The sequence below is a fragment of the Monodelphis domestica genome, chromosome 4 (genome assembly GCF_027887165.1).
Source record: "Monodelphis domestica isolate mMonDom1 chromosome 4, mMonDom1.pri, whole genome shotgun sequence".
Classification (NCBI taxonomy): Eukaryota; Metazoa; Chordata; class Mammalia; order Didelphimorphia; family Didelphidae; genus Monodelphis; species Monodelphis domestica.
The window spans coordinates 163,737,394-163,760,167 of record NC_077230.1 but is presented as its reverse complement, the minus strand read 5'-3'; the positions used below and the strand labels follow the sequence as shown (position 1 = coordinate 163,760,167).

Below are 22,774 nucleotides of genomic sequence, written 5' to 3'. Positions count from 1 at the left end.
GTCCATCCACTGATTGCTAGTACTTTTTTCCTGTCTTTTATTTATTTTTTTATTTTTTGAAAATTTTATTAGTCAATTTAGAACATTATTCCTTTGTTATAAGAATCATAGTCTTTCCCTCCCTCCCCTTCCCCAACCCGTTCCCATAGCAGACACACAATTCCACTGGGTTTTACATGTGTCCTTGATCAGAACCTATTTCCATGTTGATGTTTGCACTAGGATGATCATTTAGAGTCTATATCCCTAATCATATCCGCTTCGACCCATGTGATCAAGCAATTGTTTTTCTTCTGTGTTTCTACTACCACAGTTTTTCCTCTGAATGTGGATAGTGTTCTTTCTCATGGATCCCTCCAAGTTGATCAGGATCACTGCATTGCCACTAATGGAGAAGTCCATTACATTAGATTGTACCACAGTGTGTTAGTCTCTGAATACAATGTTCTCCTGGTTCTGCTCCTCTTGCTCTGCATCGCTTCCTAGAGGTTGTTCCAGTCCCCATGGAATTCCTCCAGTTTATTATTCCTTTGAGCACAATAGTATCTATCACCAACATATACCACAATTTGTTCAGCCATTCCCCAATTGAAGGGCATCCCCTCATTTTCCAATTTTTGGCCAACACAAAGAGCACAGCTATGAATATTCTCATACAAGTCTTTTCCCTTATTATCTCTTTGGGATACAAATCCAGCAGTGCTATGGCTGGGTCAAAAGGCAGACAGTCTTTTAGTGCCCTTTGGGCATAATTCCAAATTGCCCTCCAGAATGGTTGGATCAATTCACAACTCCACCAGCAATGCATTAATGTCCCAACTTTGCCATATCCCTTCCAGTATTCATTTACTTCCCTTTGCTGTCATTTTAACCAATCTGCTAGGTGTGACATGATACCTCAGAGTTGTTTTAATTTGTATCTCTCTGATTATAAGAGATTTAGAACACTTTTTTATGTGCTTATTAATAGTTTTAATTTCTTTATCTGAAAATTGCCTATTCATTTCCCTTGCCCATTTATCAGTTGGAGAATGGCTTGATTTTTTGTACAATTGGTTTAGCTCTTTATAAATTTGAGTAATTAGACCTTTGTCAGAGGTTTTTTGTTATGAAGATTGTTTCCCAATTGGTTGCTTCCCTTCTAATTTTGGTTGAATTGGTTTTGTTTGTACAAAACCTTTTTAATTTAATGTAATAAAAATTATTTATTTTATATCTTGTGATTTTTTCCCCTAACTTTTGCTTGGACTTAAAAATCTTTCCTTTCCCAAAGACCTGACATGTATACTATTCTGTGTTCACCTAATTTACTTAAAGTTTCCTTCTTTATATTCAAGTCATTCACCCATTCTGAGTTTATATTGCTGTAGGTTGTGAGATGTTGATCCAAACTTAATCTCTCCCATACTGTCTTCCAATTTTCCCAGCAGTTTTTATCAAATAGTGGATTTTTATCCCTAAATGGGATCTTTGGGCTTATCATAGACTGTCTTACTGAGGTCACTTACCCCAAGTCTGTTCCACTCATCCTCTTTTCTGTCTCTTAGCCAGTACCATATTGTTTTGATGACCACTGCTTTATAGTATAGTTTGAGATCTGGTCCTGCAAGGCCACCTTCCTTCACATTATTTTCCATTATTTCCCTGGATATCCTTGATCTTTTGTTCTTTCAAATGAACATTGTTATGTTTTTTTCTAATTCAGTAAAAAGTGTTTTGGTAGTTCGATGGGTATGTCATTTTTATTATGGTAGCTTGTGCTATCCATGAGCAATCAATGTTTTTCCAATTGTTTAGATCTAGTTTTAATTGTATGGAGTGTATTATAGTTGTGTTCATATAGTTCCTGTGTTTGTTTCAGCAGATAGATTCCTAAGTACTTTATATTGTCTAGGGTGATTTTAAATGGAATTTCTTTTTCTAATTCTTGCTGCTGAGATATGTTGGAAATATATAGAAATGCTGATGACTTATGTGGGTTTATTTTGTATCCTGCAACTTTGCTAAAGATGTTGATTATTTGACTAGCTTTTTAGTTGATTCTCTAGGATTCTTTAAGTAGACTATCATATCATCTGCAAAGAGTGATAGTTTGGTCTCCTCATTGCTTATTTTAATACCTTCAATTTCTTTTTCTTCTCTAATTGCTACTGCTAATGTTTCTAGTACAATGTTAAATAATAGAGATGATAATGGGCATCCCTGTTTCACTGCTGATCTTATTGGGAATGCATCTAGTTTATCCCTATTGCAGATGATGTTTGCTGATGGTTTTAGATATATACTGTTTATTATTTTTAGGAAAGGCCCTTCTATTCCTATACTTTCTAGTGTTTTCAATAGGAATGAGTGTTGTATTTTGTCAAAGGCTTTTTCTGCATCTATTGAGATAATCATGTGATTTATGTTGGTTTACTTGTTAATGTGGTCAATTATGTGGATGGTTTTCTTAATATTGAACCAGCCCTGCATCCTTGGTATAAATCCTAGTTGGTCATAATGAATGACTCTTCTGATAACTTGCTGGAATCTTTTTGCTAGTATCCTCTATTCATTGAGGAGATTGGTCTATAATTTTCTTTCTCCATTTTGACCTGCCTGGCTTTGGAATCAGTACCATGTTTGTGTCATAAAAGGAATATGGTAGAACTCCCTCTTTGCTTATTATGTCAAATAGTTTGTACAGCATTGGGATTAACTGTTCTCTGAATGTTTGATAGAATTCACTTGTGAATCCATCAGGCCCTGGGGATTTTTTCTTAGGGAGTTTTTTGATGGCCTGTTGTATTTCTTTTTCTGATATGGGTTTATTTAAGAATTATATTTCTTCTTCTGTCAGTCTAGGCAATTTATATTTTTGTAAATATTCATTCATATCACCTAGGTTGCTATATTTATTGCCATATAGTTGGGCAAAGTAGTTTTTAATGATTGCCTTGATTTCCTCTTCATTGGAGGTGAGGTCCCCCTTTTCATCTTTGATGCTGTTACTTTGCCTTTCTTCTTTCCTTTTTTAAATTAGATTGACCAGTACTTTGTCTATTTTGTCTGTTTTTTCAAAGTACCCGCTTCTAGTCTTGTTTATTAGTTTAATAGTTCTATCACTTTCGATTTTATTAATTTCTCCCTTAATTTTTAGGATCTCTAGTTTGGTTTTCTTTTGGGGTTTTTTAATTTGTTTGCTTTCTCATTTTTTTATTTGCATTTCCAATTCATTGATCTCTGCCCTCCCTAATTTTTTAATATATGCACTCAAGGATATGAATTTTCCTCTGAGTACTGCTTTGGCTGCATCCCATAAGTTTTGAAAGGATGTCTCACCATTGTCATTTTCTTCAATGAAATTATTGTTTCTATGATTTCTTCTCTAACTAACCAGTTTTGGAGTATCATATTATTTAATTTCCAATTAATTTTTAATTTGGCTCTCCATGTACCCTTACTGATTATTATTTTTATTGCCTTATGATCTGAAAAGTTTGCATTTATTATTTCTTCTTTTCTGCATTTGTATGCCATGTTTCTGTGACCTAGTGTATGATCTATCTTTGTGAATATGCCATGTGGTGCTGAGAAGACGGTGTATTCCTTTTTGTCCCTATTTATTTTTCTCCATATGTCTATTAACTCTAATTTTTCTAAGATTTCATTCACATCTTTTACCTCTTTCTTATTTATTTTTTGGCTTGATTTATCTAAATTTGATAGTGGTTGGTTCAAGTCTCCCACTAATATGGTTTTACTGTGTATTTCCTCCTTCACTTCTCCTAGTTTCTCCATTAGAAATTTGGATGCTATACCATTTGGTGCATACATGTTGATTAGTGATATTTCCTCATTGTCTATACTCCCTTTTAACAGAATATATTTACCTTCCCTATCCCTTTTGATCAGGTCTATTTCTGCTTTTTCTTTGTCAGATATCATGATTGCAACTCCTGCCTTCTTTCTATCAGTTGAGGCCCAAAAGGTCTTACTCCATCCTTTATTTCTAACCTTGTGAGTATCAACCTGCCTCATATGTGTTTCTTGAAGACAACATATGGTAGGGTTTTGGGTTCTAATCCAATCCACTATTCATCTACATTTTATGGGTGAGTTCATCCCATTTGTGTTCAAAGTTATGATTGTCACTTGTGGATTCCCTGGTATTTTGATATCTTCCCCTAGTTCTGACCTTTCTTCTTTAGCTATAACCTTTTGAACCAGTGATTTACTTTAGGTCAGTTCCCCTAGTCTCCTCCCTTCATATGTTTCCCTTTCTAGCCCCTCCCTTTTAATGCTCCCTTCCCCTCTCCCTTCACCTTCCCTCTCTTTTTATACTCCTTCCCCCCTACCCCTCCTTAATTTTCCTTTCTCTCTTACCCTGTTGGATAAGATAGAATTCAGGATCCCAATGGATATAGATGTTCTAAGCTCTCAGAGTTGATTTCACTGAGAGTAAGGTTTAAGTAATACCAATTAGCACTTTCTTCCTTTCCTCCCTATAGGAAATTTCTTCCCCTCCCCTTCCCATGTGTATCTTTGTGTGAGAAAGATTATTCTATTTAGTTTTTTTTTCTATTTCTTGAAGTATATCTTAGTACTATCAATGATTCACCTCCTCCCTTTTTCTTTCTTTCACCCCCCTTTCTCCATATTGTCTTAATGCCCCAATTATTCCCTATGCATGATTCTTCTAACTACTCTAATGATGCATACAATTTTTGAGAGTTACACATTATTTTCCCCACATATTAATATATATAATTTGATATAAATGTAGTTCTCATAGAAGAGAGTTTGAATAAAAGAAAAAGATAACGTTTTTCTCCTTTTCCCTTTCCTTCATATTTACCTTTTCAAGTTTTCTTTGCTCTTTGTGTTTGGATATCAAACTTTACACAGAGCTCTGTTCTTTTCTTTACAAAAATTTGGAAATCTTCTATTTTGTTGAATGCCAATACTTTCCCCTGGAAGTATATAGTCAGTTTTGATGGATAGCTGATTCTTGGTTGAAGACCCAGCTCTCTTGCCTTTCTGAATATCATGTTCCATGACTTACTGTCATTCAAAGTGGAAATTGCAAGGTTTTGTGTGACCCTGATTGTCATTCCTTTATGTCTAAATTGTCTTTTTCTGACTTCTTGTAAGATTTTTTCTTTTGCTTGAAAGCTTTGAAATTTGGCAATTACATTCCTGGGAGTTGTCTTTTGGGGATTTAGTGTAGAGGGTGTTCTGTGAACTCTTTCAATGGCTGTATTTCCCCCTTGTTCTAGAATCTCTGGTTTTCCTTGATGATATCTTGTGTTATTACGTCGAGATTACTATTTATTTCTGGCTTTTCTGGAAGGCCAATTATTCTCAGATTGTCTCTCCTTCCTCTATTTTCCAGGTCTGTCACCTTGTCAGTGAGATATTTTATGCTATCTTCTAATTTCTTAGTCTTTTGGGTTTGCTTTATTAATTCTTGCTCTTTTGCAAGATCATTGTCTTCCAGTTGCCTGATTCTGAACTTTAAAGCCTGGTTTTCCTTTTCAGTTTGGTCTATTTTGCTATTTGAGGCTTCAAGCTGTTTCTGTAGTTGCATTTTTTCGTGCTTCAGATTGCTGAGTTCCTTTTGCATTATTTCCCATTTTTCCTGCCAGAAGGCTTCTATCTTTTTGATAACTTCCAATTTAAATTCTTCAGGAGCTTGTGGACAATTTCCATTTCTTTTGGAAGGTTTTAGCACATTTGTTTGTGCTTGCTCTTCTGCTATTTCCTCTGTTTTTTTTTGTGTTTACCCTCCATAAAATGTATCCAAAGTCACCCCTTCTTCTTGCTTTTCTTGGTGTTGGGGTGTTGGGATTCTTGGGTGCAGTTTGCCATCTCTTGTGTTTTATTTGTTTTTTTCTTCCTCTCCTTTCCAGTCAGAAATCTGAATGAGTAGTACTTGCTCTCAGTATAAGGGTCTAATGGTCAAGGCTTTAGTCTCAGGATAATTCTAGGTTCTCTGCAGCTGTGCTGCCTTCCTGGGGAAGCACAGGGACTGCCCTCCCCTGCCTGCTGGCATTTTGGGAGTTAATGCTCTCAGGTGAAAGTCTTTGGTGGTCTTAGCTAACTCCCAAGACCTGCCGGTGCCCCTCGCTCACGTCAGGAGATACCTTCGTGCACTTGGTGATTATAGCGCGCTAGTTCTGGGAGCCCAAGATCTGTGCTCCCTTAGCCTACCTGCTGGGGTTTTGGGTATTAGTACTCTCAGGAGAAGGACCTTATGTTATTCAGGTCTCCAGACCTGGGGCTTCCTGTTGTTCAGTCCTGGGGTGCCCCTCCCTCACTTGTTGATTCTGGCCAGTGCTGACTTTAACTCTGGCTCTGGCTGTTTGGTGGGGGAGGGGAGGGTGGGTTAGCTTTTTGTTCCCTCATATTGTGAAGATGCCGGAATCCCACCTATCTTCAGAGCTTTGCCTTGTTGTGGGGTCTTTCCGTTCTAATGAGAATGATTGTTTTTTTATTTTGGGAGGGTCTTTTGAGGTTTGTCTGTGTCATTGGGTCTGAGGAGAGGAAGCAAGCCACATCTACTCTACAGCCATGCTTACCCAGAAGTCAATAATTTCTTATAGAATGATGTGCAGGCTTTTTCTTTTGTTGTGGTCTTCCACTAGACCAATGATTCTTAAGTTGTCTCTCCTGGACGTGTTTTCTAAATCTGTTTTGTGGATGAGGTGTTTCATAGTTTCCTTAATTTTTTCATTCTTTTGATTTTGTTTTATAGTTTCCTGCTGCCTTGTGAAGTCATTTGCTTCTAATTGTTGTATTCTAATTTTTAAAGACTAAATTTCATCCCTGGCATTTTGGTCATCCTTCTCCTTCTGGTCTGATTTTCTTTGGAGGTCTTCTTTCATTCTCTTTGCCTCATCTTTCATCTCCTTTGCTTCATTTTCAAGCTAATTTATTTTGCCTTTCAAGACAGTATTTTCTCATTTTATTTCAAGTTCCTCTGTTTCCAGATGACTTATTTGCTTTTTAAGTCCTTTTCCCAGTTGTCTTTAGCCTCTCTTAATTGTGTTTTGAATTGTATTTTGAGTTTTTCCAAAGCCTGTGTCCAATTTGCTGGAGTTTCTGTGTTTTTGTTTGGTGTTCCTTGATCCTCCTCTATTTCATTTACTCTTTGTTCATTGCCTGGATATAAGCTGTCAATGGTAATTTATTTTTTCTTTTTATGTTGTTTGCTCATATTTTCCCCTTCTTCCCCCGCCCCTACCCCATAGTTGCCTGTAGTTTTGCTCTTCTTATTTGAGCTTTTATGTTCTGAAGGGACTTCATATATGCTCTGTTGATTGGTCAGGTTTAGTCCTGATGTCAGATCTTTCCCAACTGTCAGCAGAAGTTGAAAAGGAGCTGGGCTTCCCACCTTATTATTAGGGTGTTCTATAGTAGTTGCAGCCCTCACTCTTGAGCTTGATCAGCAAGGCTCTCAAAGCAGTCTGTGGGGGAGGGGTTTTGGAGCCTGAGTTTCCCTGCCCTATGAAGGCTTGATTAGATTAAGCCAGGGAGGAGTTGATCTTGGAGAACTGGATGTGCCCTGAGGCCAAAACCTCAGGAGGGGGAGGGGCCATATGGAGTGTCTCAGCTGCAGTTGGGCTGCCTTCTCTGAGCTTCTCCTCCAGTTGCCTTCCTGCCACCTGTGTTTAAAGCCCTGAGCTTGGTATACCTTTGCCCACAAGGTACTCCCTCCATACTAGCACCCTTGCCTGCCCAGAGATTTCAGTCACTGCTGGAGGCTCAGTATTATAGGTGGGGGAGGGGTCCTGGGACCTTCCTTCTTCCTTCCCCTTAAACCTGAGTGTTCTCAAATTTAGGCTTTTTGGGGAGTACATTTTAGGTTGAGTCCAGCAGGAGGCTTCCTTAGCTCTGTCCTTTTGTTAGATTTGGTTTTCAGTCCCCTAGAAGCATTTTGTTTTTAATTGGTTTGGAAGAGAGGTCTGATCTTTTGCTGCCTCTATGCTGCCATCTTGACTCCCTGATTACTAGTACTTTTGAAGAACTCTTTGAAATCCATTCTCTTCTAATTTAATGTGCATGCCACATTATTCCCAAATCCGTTTCTCCACCTCCAATATTACAAAATTCCAAGTTGGAATGTTCACTTTTTTCAAGATTCACTACCCTCAGCAACTGGTTCCTCTTTAATGGTGAGACTCAGTTCTAGAATATAATTTTTTTCTTGTTTGTTCCTCTAGTTAATAATTCTTAAACTGTTACTGAGGGAAATCTAGAAGTTATTAGTTACTTTGATTTTGGCAGAGAGAAAAGAATTAAAGCAAATATATAGATAATTGAAGTTCCCCATCACTAATGTTTTTGCCTCCACTTGGCTTGCTCTGTTCCTTCTGTTCCTTACCATTTTCATCAATGTCCTCTTTCTGTCTAGGTAGTTTGCAATTGTTAGAAAGGTATCTAAATGATAATATTATTTTTTCTGTCTGACTCCTCTGACCTTTCAGATGCCCTTAACTACAATTTTCCTTTAAAACTCTCTATTAACTCACAAGAATATATCTTAATACCATTAATATTCTACTTCTACCTCTTCTCCTCACCTTTTTACCTATTCCATTACATTAAAAAATAAAAATCCTTACCTGACATCTTAGAACCAATCTAAGGCAGATGAGTGGTAAAGGATAGGAAATGGGGATCCAGTGACTTGCCCAGGGTCACACAGAAAGCAGGTTTCTGAGGCCAGATTTAAATTTAGGACCTCCTGTTTCCAGGTCCATTTCTCTATCCACTAAGCCACTGATGGCAAACCTATACCATGCATACCAAAATGGACATGCAGAGTCCTGTGGTCAGGTCTGCAGTTGCCCACCAGAGTTCGTTACTAGAAAGCTAGAGGGACTGGGGTGGGGCTGTTGCCATCCCCCTCTCCATGCACCTGAGGACATTCCTCATTTCCAATGCCCCTCTGCCTAGCAGCCCAATGGGAGCACTTCTTCCCTCCTCTGTCTGGGGTAAGGTGCTAAGGAGGGAGGTGTTATATGCTATGTGAGTGTGTGGCACATATGTAAGCCTATTGAGTCTATGGTCAAGGTAATTCCCATGGTGGGATTGGAGAGGAGCTAGGTGTGAGGAGAGCAGAGTTCATAGCATAGTACATAGATGGAGGGGAGCAGAGTACTCAGGTCACTCTCCTTCCCTTCTCCACATGTGTTTCTCATCACCTACCCCTCTGCCCAGCAGCCCAATGGGAGTGCTTCTTCTGTCTTCTCTGTAGGGTAAAGCAGGGGTGAGGTGGGAATGGGGCTTGACACTCTAACTCTAAAAGGTTTGCCATCACTGCACTAATCCATCTAGCTCCTCTCTCCCCACCTTCACCTCCTCAGTGTAAGAGAAGGTTTGAAACATTGGAAAGAAATGAACTTGAAAGAACTGCAGAATTCTACAGCAGTGGCAGATAGGTGAAAAGGAACTCAGAACTTTGGAGAGAGAGGAGGAAGGGAACTGATTCGGCAGTTGGGAAATTAACTTCAGTCTGGAAAAACACACCAGAAAAGCAGGCTCCAGCTAATCTCCATTCCAGTGATCTTTCTCTGTGATTCCTGATCCTAGACCTTCATAAGAAAACAAGCCACTTGGACAGAACTTTGAAACATAAGTTGTCCACTAATAAAGATTTCTATCACCCTCCTTGAACTTGATCTTTGATCTTGGGGACACTTACAGTGCAGCCAAGAACCGGAGTCCTTTTACTCCTATCCAAGGGGTCAGATAAACCAAAACCTGATTAACCTGACTGTGGGGAGAAGGGTATTAGTTAGATAGGGACCCTTCACCCTCCTTTCTTCTTGAACCTCAATTCCTTCATCTGCCCTTTTCCCTTTTTGTTTCCCTCAAATACACTCAAACTGTTACTAGAGGGAAACTCATCAACAAGATCCTTCAAAGAATCCAGCAGTTAAGAGTGAAGGCAGCCATGGGGGGAGGGGTTGTCAGAGAGTGCTGAAGAGGAAAAGACAAACCCATTCTCCTTTCTCTCCCTTGGCTTATCAACATCACCTCTTCACTCTGTCCTTGCCTTAGAGGAGTTAGACTCCATTTCCTTTATCACCTTTCTTCTCTTATCATAAATCTCTCTCTTTTTGCCCCTCTATTACAAGTGGCACCCCAGGGCTTAGAAGGATCTATTACCAACTGCCATTCTTTGATAGTTGGAACTCTCTGGGCATGGCAGACATAAGTATACAGGGAGGCAGTACATAGAGAAAAAACATATTAACAAAGAGGGACGGCTATAACAAGAAAACAAAATGATTCAAAAGTTATTTTGGACAATGTTGGTGGGATCCATCTTGGCATATTGGGGGTACTACTTCATCTACAATACCATCACTGGCATGATTAATAATACAATTGGGGCTATATTCAATATCAATCAGTACTGTAACAAACTGCCATTTGAAATATCAACATTATGGCAGACTCTACCACAAGCATATGTAGCTCTAGTGGCTATTGGGAAGGCATGTGCATATATCACAAAGGGAATTAAGATAATCTTGGGAAAGAAGGCTATGAACAAAATAATGGACAACAAGCTAGAAATACTATTTTCTCAAATACCAATTATAATTAAGATGTTCTAGGAATATAGCATGAGGAAGAACGGGAACCTGGGGAATGGGCCTGAGACAATGACTGGGGAGGTGGCTACAGACAACACAAACATGAGCAAGGGCACTGAGACATCTAATTTAACAACAGCAGTAGCAATGACAGTGTGCAATAACAAAGTTATGGTAGACAAACAAACCAGTTATGAACCTAAGGAAGTCCTGGACACACACAAAATCATGCCTCTCAGGGATTTTGCCAAACTGACACCAGACTTAGGGACACTGCATGCAAAAGTGCCTACATATTTTACCACCCAAGACTTAGACTCGCTGAAATGCAGGATGCCCTGATTTATATCTGAACCATTTAAATGTTTGAAGGAACTGAAAAGAGCATTTAGACTGTGTGAACCTGATTTTAGGGATGTAGAAATTGTGCTCTCTGAACTTTTCACCCCAAAAACACAAAAAGTTCATTGAGAAAACCCATCAAGATGATACTCTAGCCAGCTGGCCAGAAGTATATTACATCAGCCTTGTTCCATTACTTTTGAATAAGGTAAACGCTTCTAGAACTATATTCTAGTTGTGGTGAAATCTATGATGTTAGATTTTCTTCCTTGAGAATGGTGAATTACTAGTGAATAGGTATTCACTTAGCATAAAACTGCTGATTGAATCTACTGCAAACAGAATTACTTTGAATAGTACTGTATGCCAGGAACTGTGCTAAGTGCCATACCAATATTACCTTAGTAGATCTTTATATTACTATTCTCTATTTTAGATTTCTTGTTAACCATATTTTTTACATTTTAGATATCTGAGGCCATGAACTCAGAATGACTTTTTTCTTGGATTTTGTATTGTAAAATGTAGGTCTCTCCTGCTACTCCTCTTATATTTTGGCTACTTTTTATGACTTCTTTCTTTGTTGATATAATGAACATCGGCAGTTTTTTGCCTTTCCCTTTTCCCTTTTCAGAAGAATTAGAGAAAGTCACAAAACTGATAACTGGATCTACTACTACAAATTTATGTTATCTTATTTTAAATGGGTACTTGCTGTAGTAAGGCAAGTTGTTTATACTGCCCTAATTGATTAGATGGTGAAGGAATTGGCAAATTGTTTCAAATCTTATCAAGAAAACCCCAGATGTAGGGGTATGAAGAGTCAAATGACTGAATGAAATTTACTCAGATATCTAATTCTCCAAGGTAACTGTTCCAAACTTTGTTTTTATGGGTCCTTCTCCAGGCCCTAGCTTAAGACTCTACTTAATACTTCACTGAAAAAAAAATGAATCCTTTGCTGAGAGTCCCCTCTTCTCTCTTCCTTCTTAACTTACATTAATCAGACATGTTCATCCACTATATTTTTTATCTTGGATGAAGAATTGACCCTTCTCTTTACTAAGGCCAATCATGCTATATACACCTTTGATCCAATCCTTTCTTGTCTTTTCCAGCAGATTCCTTCAACTATGCACTAATAGTCAGCTTCTCCCTATCTACTGGCTCCTTTCCCTGCTGCCTACAAATACAATTATGTCTTCTATTTTTTATTGTTAAATTTTTATTATATTTCATAAACCCTGAGTAGTACCCTAAAAACCATTTTTTCATTTCAAAATCCAGAGCTTATTTAAAGACCACTGCCATTACTTTCTCTTCCCCCTCCCTTTTTAAAAACCCTTACTTTCTGCCTTAGAATCTATTCTGCAGATCAGTTCCAAGGCAGAAGAGTGGTTAGGCCTGGGTAATTGGGGTTAAGTTCATGTCTTCTATTCTTAACAGACCTCACTTGACATACATGCCCATCCCTGATATGAATTTCCTTCATTTCTTTTTCCCTTCTCAGTTAAACTGAAAAGTTAAAAAAAAAAACAAAACTAATTGCCTTCACTTTTTGTTCTCTCATTTGCTTATGGACACCCTCCAATGTGCTTTCTGACCTTAAATGAACACCCCTCTCCAAAGATACCAATCTTTGTCCATGAAACTGCTCTCTTCAAAGAAACCAGTCCCCTTTCCTCAGCCCTAATGAACCTTTCTTAATCCTTATCCTTTTGATCTCTCTGCATCATTTGATATTGTTTGTTACCTTTCTCTCCTATGTGTACTCTCCTCTCTAGGTTTTCATGACATTGTTCTCTTCTCCTACCTGTCTCTTCCTTCCCCGCCTCCTTTGTTGGATCTTCTTATAAGATCTTTTGCTCTCAAGCCCAAACCCTTTCTTTTACATCACTCTTTTATTGCCTTCATTATAATTATTTGCAGACTTAGAGATTTTACCATTAGCTTATAATTTCCTTGAAGACTAAGACCATGTCTCATGTGTCTTTATGTTCTCACTAGTACCTGTCCACAGTGTTTTAGACATTATATATATACTCACCATGGATTTGTTGATTTAACTGAGATGTATTGTCTCATTAGCATTGATAGGGATGAATGCTTGTCTATAGAGTTAAGCACACTGATTTGGAGATAATTTAAAGCTATGAATACTCTGAAAATAATAATATCATATATTTATGCATCATTATTTTTAAGTATATTTTTGTTTTTATTCTCCAAGTAATGGAAAAATGACTTAGAATTTGCATAATTATGGTCATTGGAGAGTTGTTGGGATATGGGACTTCTAAAGTCAACAGGGAAGACAAAATGGATTTGATCACCATTTATAGGACATTTATTTTGAAATGTGCAGTTGAATATTATGTTATTTCATTGGTTTAAATTGTTTTAATGTTGTCACTAAAATGGCACCTAATTAATACATGCAAGTAATATATAAAAATTCTCTGAGTGCTATAAAGTTCTCCTGTTCCTGCTGTTGCATTTATTTATAGCAATATGTGATGCTTAATGTTCTTTGATTTTAAAAGCGTTTTATAGACATTTGCCACTTGCACTTTCTCTTTGGGGAAAGCACTAATCTTACACCTCAATTTAATATGGCAGATTGTCAAAGCATTTAGAAGTAAATATCAAAGTTGTTCTCTATTTACAAAAGGATTTAAGCTATTCTTGAAAATTTATGGGCAAACATGCTTGTAGCTGAATGGTATAATTTAAAAGAAGAAACTTGTTCTTCTCAGCCTAATATATGCCATCTTTTTTTTTCCCTTCACAGTTTGTAATCAAATAGTGTGTGAATTAAAACTGTCTCTAAACCTATGTGATTATAGAAACAGTTGTAAACCATTAATGAGGACATGGTCTTCAGTTCTATCCTTTCTTGTCTATTTTATATGGAGAAGTGGAACTTTTAGATACAGAGAGATGGGATAATTCTCCTATCAAAATGCATCAACAGGAAGAACTGTGGGAAAAGAAACACAGTAGAAAAGCAACTGCTTGATCACATGGGTTGATGGGGATATGTTTGGGGATGTAAAACTCTAAATGATCACCATAGAGCAAATATCAATAATATGGAAATAGATCTTGATCAATGACACATGTTAAACCCAGTGGAATTGCTCGTCAGATATGGGAGGGGAGTGGGGAGAGGGGAGGGAAAGAACATGAGTCTTGTAACCATGGAAAAACATTCTAAATCATCTAATTAAATAAAATTTTCAAAAAATGCATCAACATTAATAGAGATGAGGACAGGCTTTGATAGCATATTGGTGAAACTTTATTCCCTTAAACATTTTGCCCAGGAAGAATGGAGAGTGATTTCAAATCTCCAGGGACTCAGATATGACTTTGGCCATCACACACACACAGATACACACACACACAATTTTTATAAAGTTTTTGTTTATCTGTATACATATCTGTATACATATAAAACTGATTCAGACAGGAGCCAGAAGACTGTGTATTCAATTAGTGGCAATTCATCATATATTCATACTTTGCAACTGAGCATAAGGCACGTGGGGACAGAAATACCAGTACTTATGATGCCATGGAATAGATCTTTGTTTTTTATCTCCTTTAGAAAATATTTCAGCTCTTCCTTTCTCTTTCCCAGTTGCTGTTCTTTAGAGTACAGGGCCTTATACTGCAATTCAAGGGAAAGTGTTCCCTTTTCCTAAGGGAAAAAAAAAATCTTCCTGTCCTGTTACTTACCAGGAGAATGACATGCTTTATAGAAACTAGGGCACCTTGTAGGAGGACAGTGAAATTCACATTAGTATCATTGAATGTATTAATCTGCCTTCAATTGTAAAATATTTTGAGGATAATAGAAGGGTAATAACTAAAGATCTTTGATACCTTTAAATTATTTTATAGATGGAATAACAATTATGTATTTCCATCCTTAATCAAATATAGAGCCTCTTTGTTTCTAATGATGTTCCTTTGTATCTGTAGTTCATTGTCCCAGTTAATTAAATGTGCAGTTATTTTAGTTAAATTGTGATCCAAATAAAATAGAACATGACACTGGAGGGTAGCAAGAGCACTGGCCTGGAATTCAGGAGACTTAGGTTCTAATCCTGGTTCTGACATTGCATTGTGCTCTTTGGCAAGTTGTTGCTAAGCTGTGTGACCATAGGAGTCACAGAATAATATGGCCCATTCTACATGTATACAACTCAAGTCATAAAGAAGTTTTTCCTGACATCAAGCCAGAATTTGTATCTTTCCAACTTATATCTGTTGCTCCTGATTCTATATTCTGAGGCTAAACAGAATGTTTTATCTCTATTCCACATGATAGCTTTTCAAATATTTAAAGACAGTGTTATATGACACTCCTATGGTTTTTTTTTTCCTCCAGGTCAAACATCCCTAATTCTCCTATGACATATAATCAAAGCATCCTAGTTACCTTATGTTTACTTTCCAGATTTCAAGAACCTTCTTAAACTATGGAACTCCATTAAAGATCTTCTTCAAGTTGATATTGAATCATTAATGATCAGTCCGAGTTCAACTATTCAACCAATTTCAAATCCATGTAATTCTGTAATGGAGTAGTCCATGTCTTTCTCTCTTTTCCACAGGAATAGACTCAAACAACCAAATATTTATTAAGTGCTTATCAGCTGCTGATCTAGGCAAACTATAACTATAGCTCCATCCAGATATACTAGTGTAGCAATAATTCTGAAAAAGGAAACAAGGCAAAGGCAATGTTCAGGTCTCATTTCACAGGGGTTACTTCATAGATAATGGACACAAGGGCTTGGCCTGTAGATCTGGGGGGGGACACTGTTACTCCCAGAACTTGGGCTCATCTGCCTATTGATGGTAGTAGACTGGCCTATCTCCATTGGTGTAAGGAGAGTTTGTGAAAGTGCTTTGACTCACTGGCTATATGTCACGTCCTATTTTTCTCCCAAGGAGGCTTGTTGCTTTAGTCACTCTATGATGACTGTTCCAGGCTTGTGATCCTTTTATGAATTCCTCTTCCTATATTGCCTTTATCTGTCCAGGTGATCTATAGTGTTCTTTGATGAGACAAATCCTTCTGTCTTTTCTTATACTGATTTTTTTTTCCAATACAACTTCTACAAGGATTCTCTTATCAATATTTTCTCTATAAGGATATCACTTACAAAGCACAGGGGTTGGTGGTGCAGAGCCCCTGAGACCTGGAAATCTACATAACATTTTTTTTGGCCCTCCCTTCATATCAGAGAAGAAGTCTGATTTTTTTCCTTCTATGGTATATTTACAGTCAGTACCTTACTTTTAAAGATATCTTCTCTACCTTTGTGTGTTCTCTCCTGACTTTTGCATTTTTGGGGGGCTAACTTGACATTTTTAGCTTTAAAAAAGAAATTGTGTTTATTTGTGGCATTTGAAGATAAAATATATTGATATTACATAATCCTATGCATATATTTCATGCATTTCTGAGTTTCTAAACCTTTTTCTGTGTTATCTGCTGGTCTTCATGTGTCGCCTGCAGCTTCTGCAAAACTCCCCCAAAATTCTCATTTAATTTCTTATGCTGATCTGCAATATATCAAAACTATGGGGGAGAAAGTTGTGATCTGGAGGGGATGACTGTATTGCCTTCTCTATGCACATTACTACTCCATCCTCACCTCTTTTAATTATTTTCCAGAGGCACATTCTAAACATGGGTTTCAACCCATCTGATCTCAGGGAAAATGATGAAATCAAATTTGCCCCCTTAAATCAGTTAACTGCTAAAGGCCTTATCTTCTCTCCTATCTATAAAAATTAGGAGGGGGTATACTAGAAGAATCCCCAACTCTAAAATTTCATGATTCTAAAAAGTTTTCAAGTTGGATTGATATTGCCATTTTATGTTGATTAAAAAATAAAACCATATTTTTAAAATAAACATTTCAAAGAAATTCATTATGTGCCATTGAAACAGACCAATACTTTGAAGTACCAGGAAAAGGACTTCCTGATTAGTTGTTATTCCTGAGTTAAAGGGTTCAAGGAAGGCTCATTTGCAAATTTTTTCTTAGAGGATCAAAATTAATAGCATTGATTATCCTTTATATTGCCAACATCTTTTCAACTATCCAAAGTCAAAGTAGAGAAAAGAACTAAGTAAAATATATGATTTTAGGCTTAATTTTAATGGTATAATTTAAAATGGAGGACAGTCTACTTTCTGCCTTTACCATCTGACTACATAGCTCTAACACATTATCATTCTGTTACGATGTCAACTTTTTCTCACCAGTTTAGACATAGTCTAATAGCCTTTATATCTGTGTTTGACACTTTGTCTTTCAAGTTTCAAGATTTAATTAGTTTATTATAGATTTTAAAAAATGACTTCATGTAGAAAATGAAGGAAAATAAAATTAATTACTTTGTAGATTCTCAATTTCATTTAAAAAGTAATTATACAAGTTTTATTGATGCCTTTTAAAAAATCACATTTATTTTCAAGTTGTCTCTTCTTTTTCTCTGAGCTTTCTTTTCAACAAAGAAGAATAGTTAAATAAAACCAACATACTCAATCATCATGGTTTGGCAATGTATGCAACATTCCACACCTGTAATTTGCTACCTATCCAATGAAAGGAGGGAGGTGAATTTCTTCATCTTTTCTCTGGCAAAAGGATTAGTCATTATAAATATATAGTGTTTGACTTCAGTTTTCATTTTACTCTTTAACAGTCATTGTAGATTTACTGTTTACTTGATTCTTCTTGTTTCATTCCATTTCTATTCATATGAGTCTTCCAGATGTTTTCTGAATTCCTTCATCATTTATTATTGTGCAATAATATTTCATTATGTTCAAGTAATTAGTTATTCCTCACTTGGTGGAAACTGCCTTTGATGGGTTTGGGAGCTAGTTTGAGTTGGCTCTGTCATACTCCTGTGGTTTATGATGTTAGATGATAGTATTGACCTATTTTACAAAGTGCTTTTTCTCAGCACTTCTTTTTGAATAGATGACCTTTCCCTAAGAATTTCAGAATTTTGGTAACATAAAAAGTTATTTTGGTAGATATGAGGCCTTGTCCTTCTGCTTTTAATGTCCTTGATGCCTATTAGTAGGATATTTGGGTCAAAGTATAAATCTTTAGTGACTTTTCTTTCATAAATTGAAATTTTTTTTTCCCAGAATGGTTGGAACAAGTCATAGATCTACTAATTGGATATTCATGTACCTGTCTTCATGCATTCTTTCCAATGCTAACTTTTTTTTGGTCACCTTTGCAAATTTTGGGGAGGGTATAAGATAAAACTTAAGATTTTATTTAATTTCAATTTCTCTTAGTAAGAGTGATTTGGAGCCTTTTTTATATGCTGAGTTGAATTCTTCTTTTGAGAGTTATATCTTCATATCTCTTATCTATTGGGAAATGGCTTTTGCTTTTATACATTTATGTTATGTCTTTATATTTCTTTCATATCCTTTCATATGCTAATATCACAGATAATAGATATAAGTATTTCCCAATGAATAGTTTCTCTTTTTATCCACTGCCTGATTTTGTTAATGAAAAGACATTTACATTTCATGTAATAAAAATTGTCTATTTTTTTTCTTTTATCAGACATTTCTCTGTCCATTGTTTGGAAAAGAATTCTGTTAGCAGTAGCTGTGAAAGATACATAAAATTTTTTTCATCATGCAAACTTTAATATTTAGGCTTTATATCCTTTTGGAACTTATTGTGATATGCAGGATGTGCTGATAAATATTTATCAAATCGGCTTTGAAAAAAATGTACATAGGACACAGTTTTAAATTTAATTTGCATTAGTAACTACTCTCCTCCTCCCTTTTCTCTCATGATACCCTGTTGAATGAAATGTAATTCTGTATCCATCCATTTTTGTATATTCTCTTCTCTTTTACCAGTTCAGATGAAAATAAACTTTAACTATCACTTGCTATTCTAGTCCTTTCTTGTTTATATATTCTTCAATTTAGACACCCAAATTTATATGGGATTATTTTCCCTACCTTTCCTCTCTCTTTTTCTCTTCTAGTATAATCTGTCCCCTATCCCTCTCCTTTCTTCTTTTAAAATCATCAAAATTTAAAATACTTCATAAGCCTTCTGTCTTATTAGACATCCTCAGCTGCAATCCTGGCTCCACTTTTAGCATGGCTTAATTCCTATTCCTGTGGAACACCTCCTGCACCTGAAGCTGAGAACAAATAATATAAAACTGAAAAAACACCCCAAGGCTCATTTCTGGGGCCTGGGTAAAAGAGAGGTAAGCAGGCAATTCCCTCCTCTCTGCCTGGTTCAGTTTATAGCATCCTTGCTGGATTCAGCAGCTAGGAGCACAGCCAAAGGACAGCAGAAAGGAGTGAAGCTAAAAAGATGGAGGCAAGAGAGCAATAGGCTCTGTCTTAACACTTTTAAAGACATAGGCTTCCTTCATTGGCTAATCCTGGATGAAGTTTGAGCATTTCATGTCTGAGATCTGTAAGTTCCTAACCTAGGTCTGGTCTGAGCAACACAACTATGGACTTTCCCCTGTTTGGAACTTCTATAGACTGCTGCTAGACTTAAATCCCATTGGCCATCAGGAAAAGTCTGTCCAATTAGTTTGACAAAATTGTAGGCTCCCCTTGTTTAGGCTACTTTCCCTGTGTATTCTACTACAGACTTCAGACTGTTCTGGGGGCTGAATCTGAGACTCAGCTCTACTACTTGGGGCATAGCCACACTGCTTGTTTCTGTACTTGCACCTCACTCAGAGCACAGTATAGAACCTGTAATTCTTTTTCTCCTTGGACTCTAATTACCCCTAGGTACACATCTATTCTTCAGCACACAACGGATGTGATCCACCACTAAGTGGTGAGTGACAGAACTAAGCTTAGACATGTGTTCCTGCTTTCTTCAGAGTGTCAGTCTCTTCTGGGCCAGATCTAGTACCCTGGTGTATAGCTATTGAAAAGCCTTATGTCAAATAATAGAAGCTTCTTGACTTTACCTATCTATTTATTAGAAAAACTTAAAAGAGTATGTCTTCCTTTGCAAATAATATATAGACATATACTTTTTATTCTATTAAAACATGGCACTTCCATTTTTATGCTTTATATGGTTTTTAATATTATCAAGTGCAATATTTTGTTAAACGTTTATCTATGGATATAGTTCTGTATTATCTGTTTTGCTTTTGAATATGATTGTGTTAATTTTTCCAAAATTGGGCTATCTTGGAATTACATATGAATCCAATTTGGTCATAATAAATAATCTTGTTGGATATATTGTTCTTTAAACATTTGATAGAATGTACTTTTGAGTTTTTTAAGATCTATATTTCCTGTTTTGTTGTTTTTTTATTTTATATTTGGGGGTAGGTAATTTCCTCATTTCTTTAAATTCTCAGGTTTATTACCATGTAATTGTTTATTGTAGGTTCAATTCTATTTTTTTTAATTAGTGGTTGAAACTCAGGTCACCATCAAAGTTGGGACTGAAGGACCTCTTTTTACAGATTTTTGATACTTTACAAAGTTAAATTTAATTAATTATGTTTAATTTGGATTTATTATCCATTGCATGAAATTTCTCAAAATTGCTAAGTGCATTGTCCACAGCACTGTTTAATCCAGCCTTGTTAAAATAGCCCAGTTCTGCATTTTATTTCCTTCAGGAACTTTAAATTGAATGAAGAAGACCAGTGGATTTATCAGACAGTTGTTGATCAATATCCAAAAGATATTCAGGGAAGAAGAGCTCTGTATTTGGACATGTTACAGAAGCATTTACCTCACAGATCTAGGCATGAGCTGGTAAGTGCCATTTTGAGTACTAAGAAGTTTGCTTATTTTAAAAAAAAATTATTTAAAAAAATTCAACACAAAATTTAGTTGAAATTGACTTTCTGGAAATAATTGATCTAATTGAATCTAAATAAGGTAAAGCTGTTTTTTTTTTTTTAACTCTTACCTTCTATCTTAGAATTAATACCAAGCAAAGATTCCAAGGCAGTAGAAAGGTGAGGCTAGGCAATTAGGATTAAGAGACTTGCCCAGGGTCACAAAGCCAGGAAGTGTCTGAATCCAAATTTGAATTTAAGACCTCCTGTCTCCAGTCCTGGCTCTCTATCCACTGAGCCACCTAGAAGTCCTTTAAATGCCTTTAAAATGATATAGTCATCATTATATAATCTTAAGTAAATATTATTGATGAATTATCACATCTTTAATAAGAAAAATCATTTCTAAAGGGTTGCATTTTTCTAGTTGAGCTAGAGAATGAACCTAACTGATAAATTCAGTCTCATTTCATTAGCAACACAGACTTCTGTAGTGGTTGTAACAGGTTATTCTTATTTAATGGATTTTTATGCCTCTTAATAGTAACTAATTGTGTACTTTACTTCTTTTTAAAAAATCTTTGAACTTTTAAGTTAAACTTCTGAAGAATGTATTCAGCTTCTTCAGAAATCTGAAGTAAAAAAGATAAAATATATTGATGTTCTTTTAATTCTCTATCTTCTCTATCCATCTGTTTCTCTTTTATTAAATCTTTTATCACTTGATCTTAGCAGATCATAAGCTCAGGACAACTAGGTGGCTCAGTGGACAGAGAGCCAGGCTGGATTTTTAAGATCCTGAGTTCAAATCTGACCTCAGAAACTTCCTAGCTGGTTTGAAAATGGCAAGTCACTTAACTCAATTGCATTGACCTTATCACTCTTATACCTTGGAACCAATACTTAGTATGGATTCTAAGACAGAAGGTAAATGTTTTTTTTTTTTAAATAAAGTATAATTTCTTTTAATTCAGGGGATGTGTATAATTTAGGTTTTCATTATTCCATCACTGTGCCATTAAGGTTTGGGTTTCCAGATATGAGGCAGTTCTCTAAGGAAAACTAGTAAAGCTATATATTAATAAGAAGGAGTAAATAATAAGTACTTGTTCTTTTAGAAAATTAAAATGGTTTTGCTTTTCTAATTTTTATATCTTTCTGACTATTCATATGTAACCTCTTACTTTTCAACAGATTATTCATATTTACTTCTTGGTTTCTGTGCTTATCTAATATTAACTATGAATTCTATTTCAGTCTTAGGTAGCTTATCATCCTTTTCAGAATCATCTCTGCTTCCTTTCAAAATGTTTGACAGGTGCTAAATAAGCTTATTTGAAGCTTTGTGGTTTGAAGCTAACAAGTTAACAGAACAGTTGGATTTTAGTTGTCAGAATTAAAAATATAAATTCATATCCTAATGCCTTTTATTTATTTATTTTTAGTGAAGCTACAATCTGTTCACTGTATACTTAGCGACCAAGAAATGGAATATTTGTTTCAAGATCTCCTTTCTCATACCTATTTGTTCCTCTACTTTTACACTGTGCTCACATGTTAAACCATGCCTTCTGAAATGACATTTGTCTGAAAACTCAGGTACTCTGGCTATGCAAAAAGAAAGGAAGAATTGACCTTATTATTTAGATATTTTAAGGCAAAAACCTGATCTTATCTTAAAAGTTCAGGCAAAGAATTACAAAACTGGGATTATTTTGCTTATTGAAAATATTGTGAATTATTGCCTCAAGTCTCCATCTTTTAGTTGGATAGCACAGAACTGCTCTGATAAATGCTTGTAATTGTGATATATTTTTAAAACTGACTACCTTTAAGAAAATGTGATGTTTGTCTTGATATAAAGGCTATGATTTTTTTCTTCATTTTTCATTGGTGCTTTTAATATAAATATCACAGTCATTTCCCCAAATATGCCATTTCCATCCTCCCTTTCCCCATAGATCCCTCATTGTCATCCTCTCTTT

General features: G+C 36.0%; 1 protein-coding gene across 9 annotated transcripts in view; it reads left to right on the top strand.

Moving 5' to 3' along the window:
• CCDC148 (coiled-coil domain containing 148) overlaps positions 1-22,774 on the top strand; it is a 371,756-nt gene that overhangs the window by 149,749 nt on the left and 199,233 nt on the right. For all 9 annotated transcript variants that reach the window (XM_056793901.1, XM_056793902.1, XM_056793897.1 and 6 more), the window contains one exon: positions 20,625-20,763. In XM_056793901.1, coding sequence (XP_056649879.1) covers positions 20,625-20,763 — 139 coding nt within the window. The remainder of the gene's footprint in view (positions 1-20,624; positions 20,764-22,774) is intronic.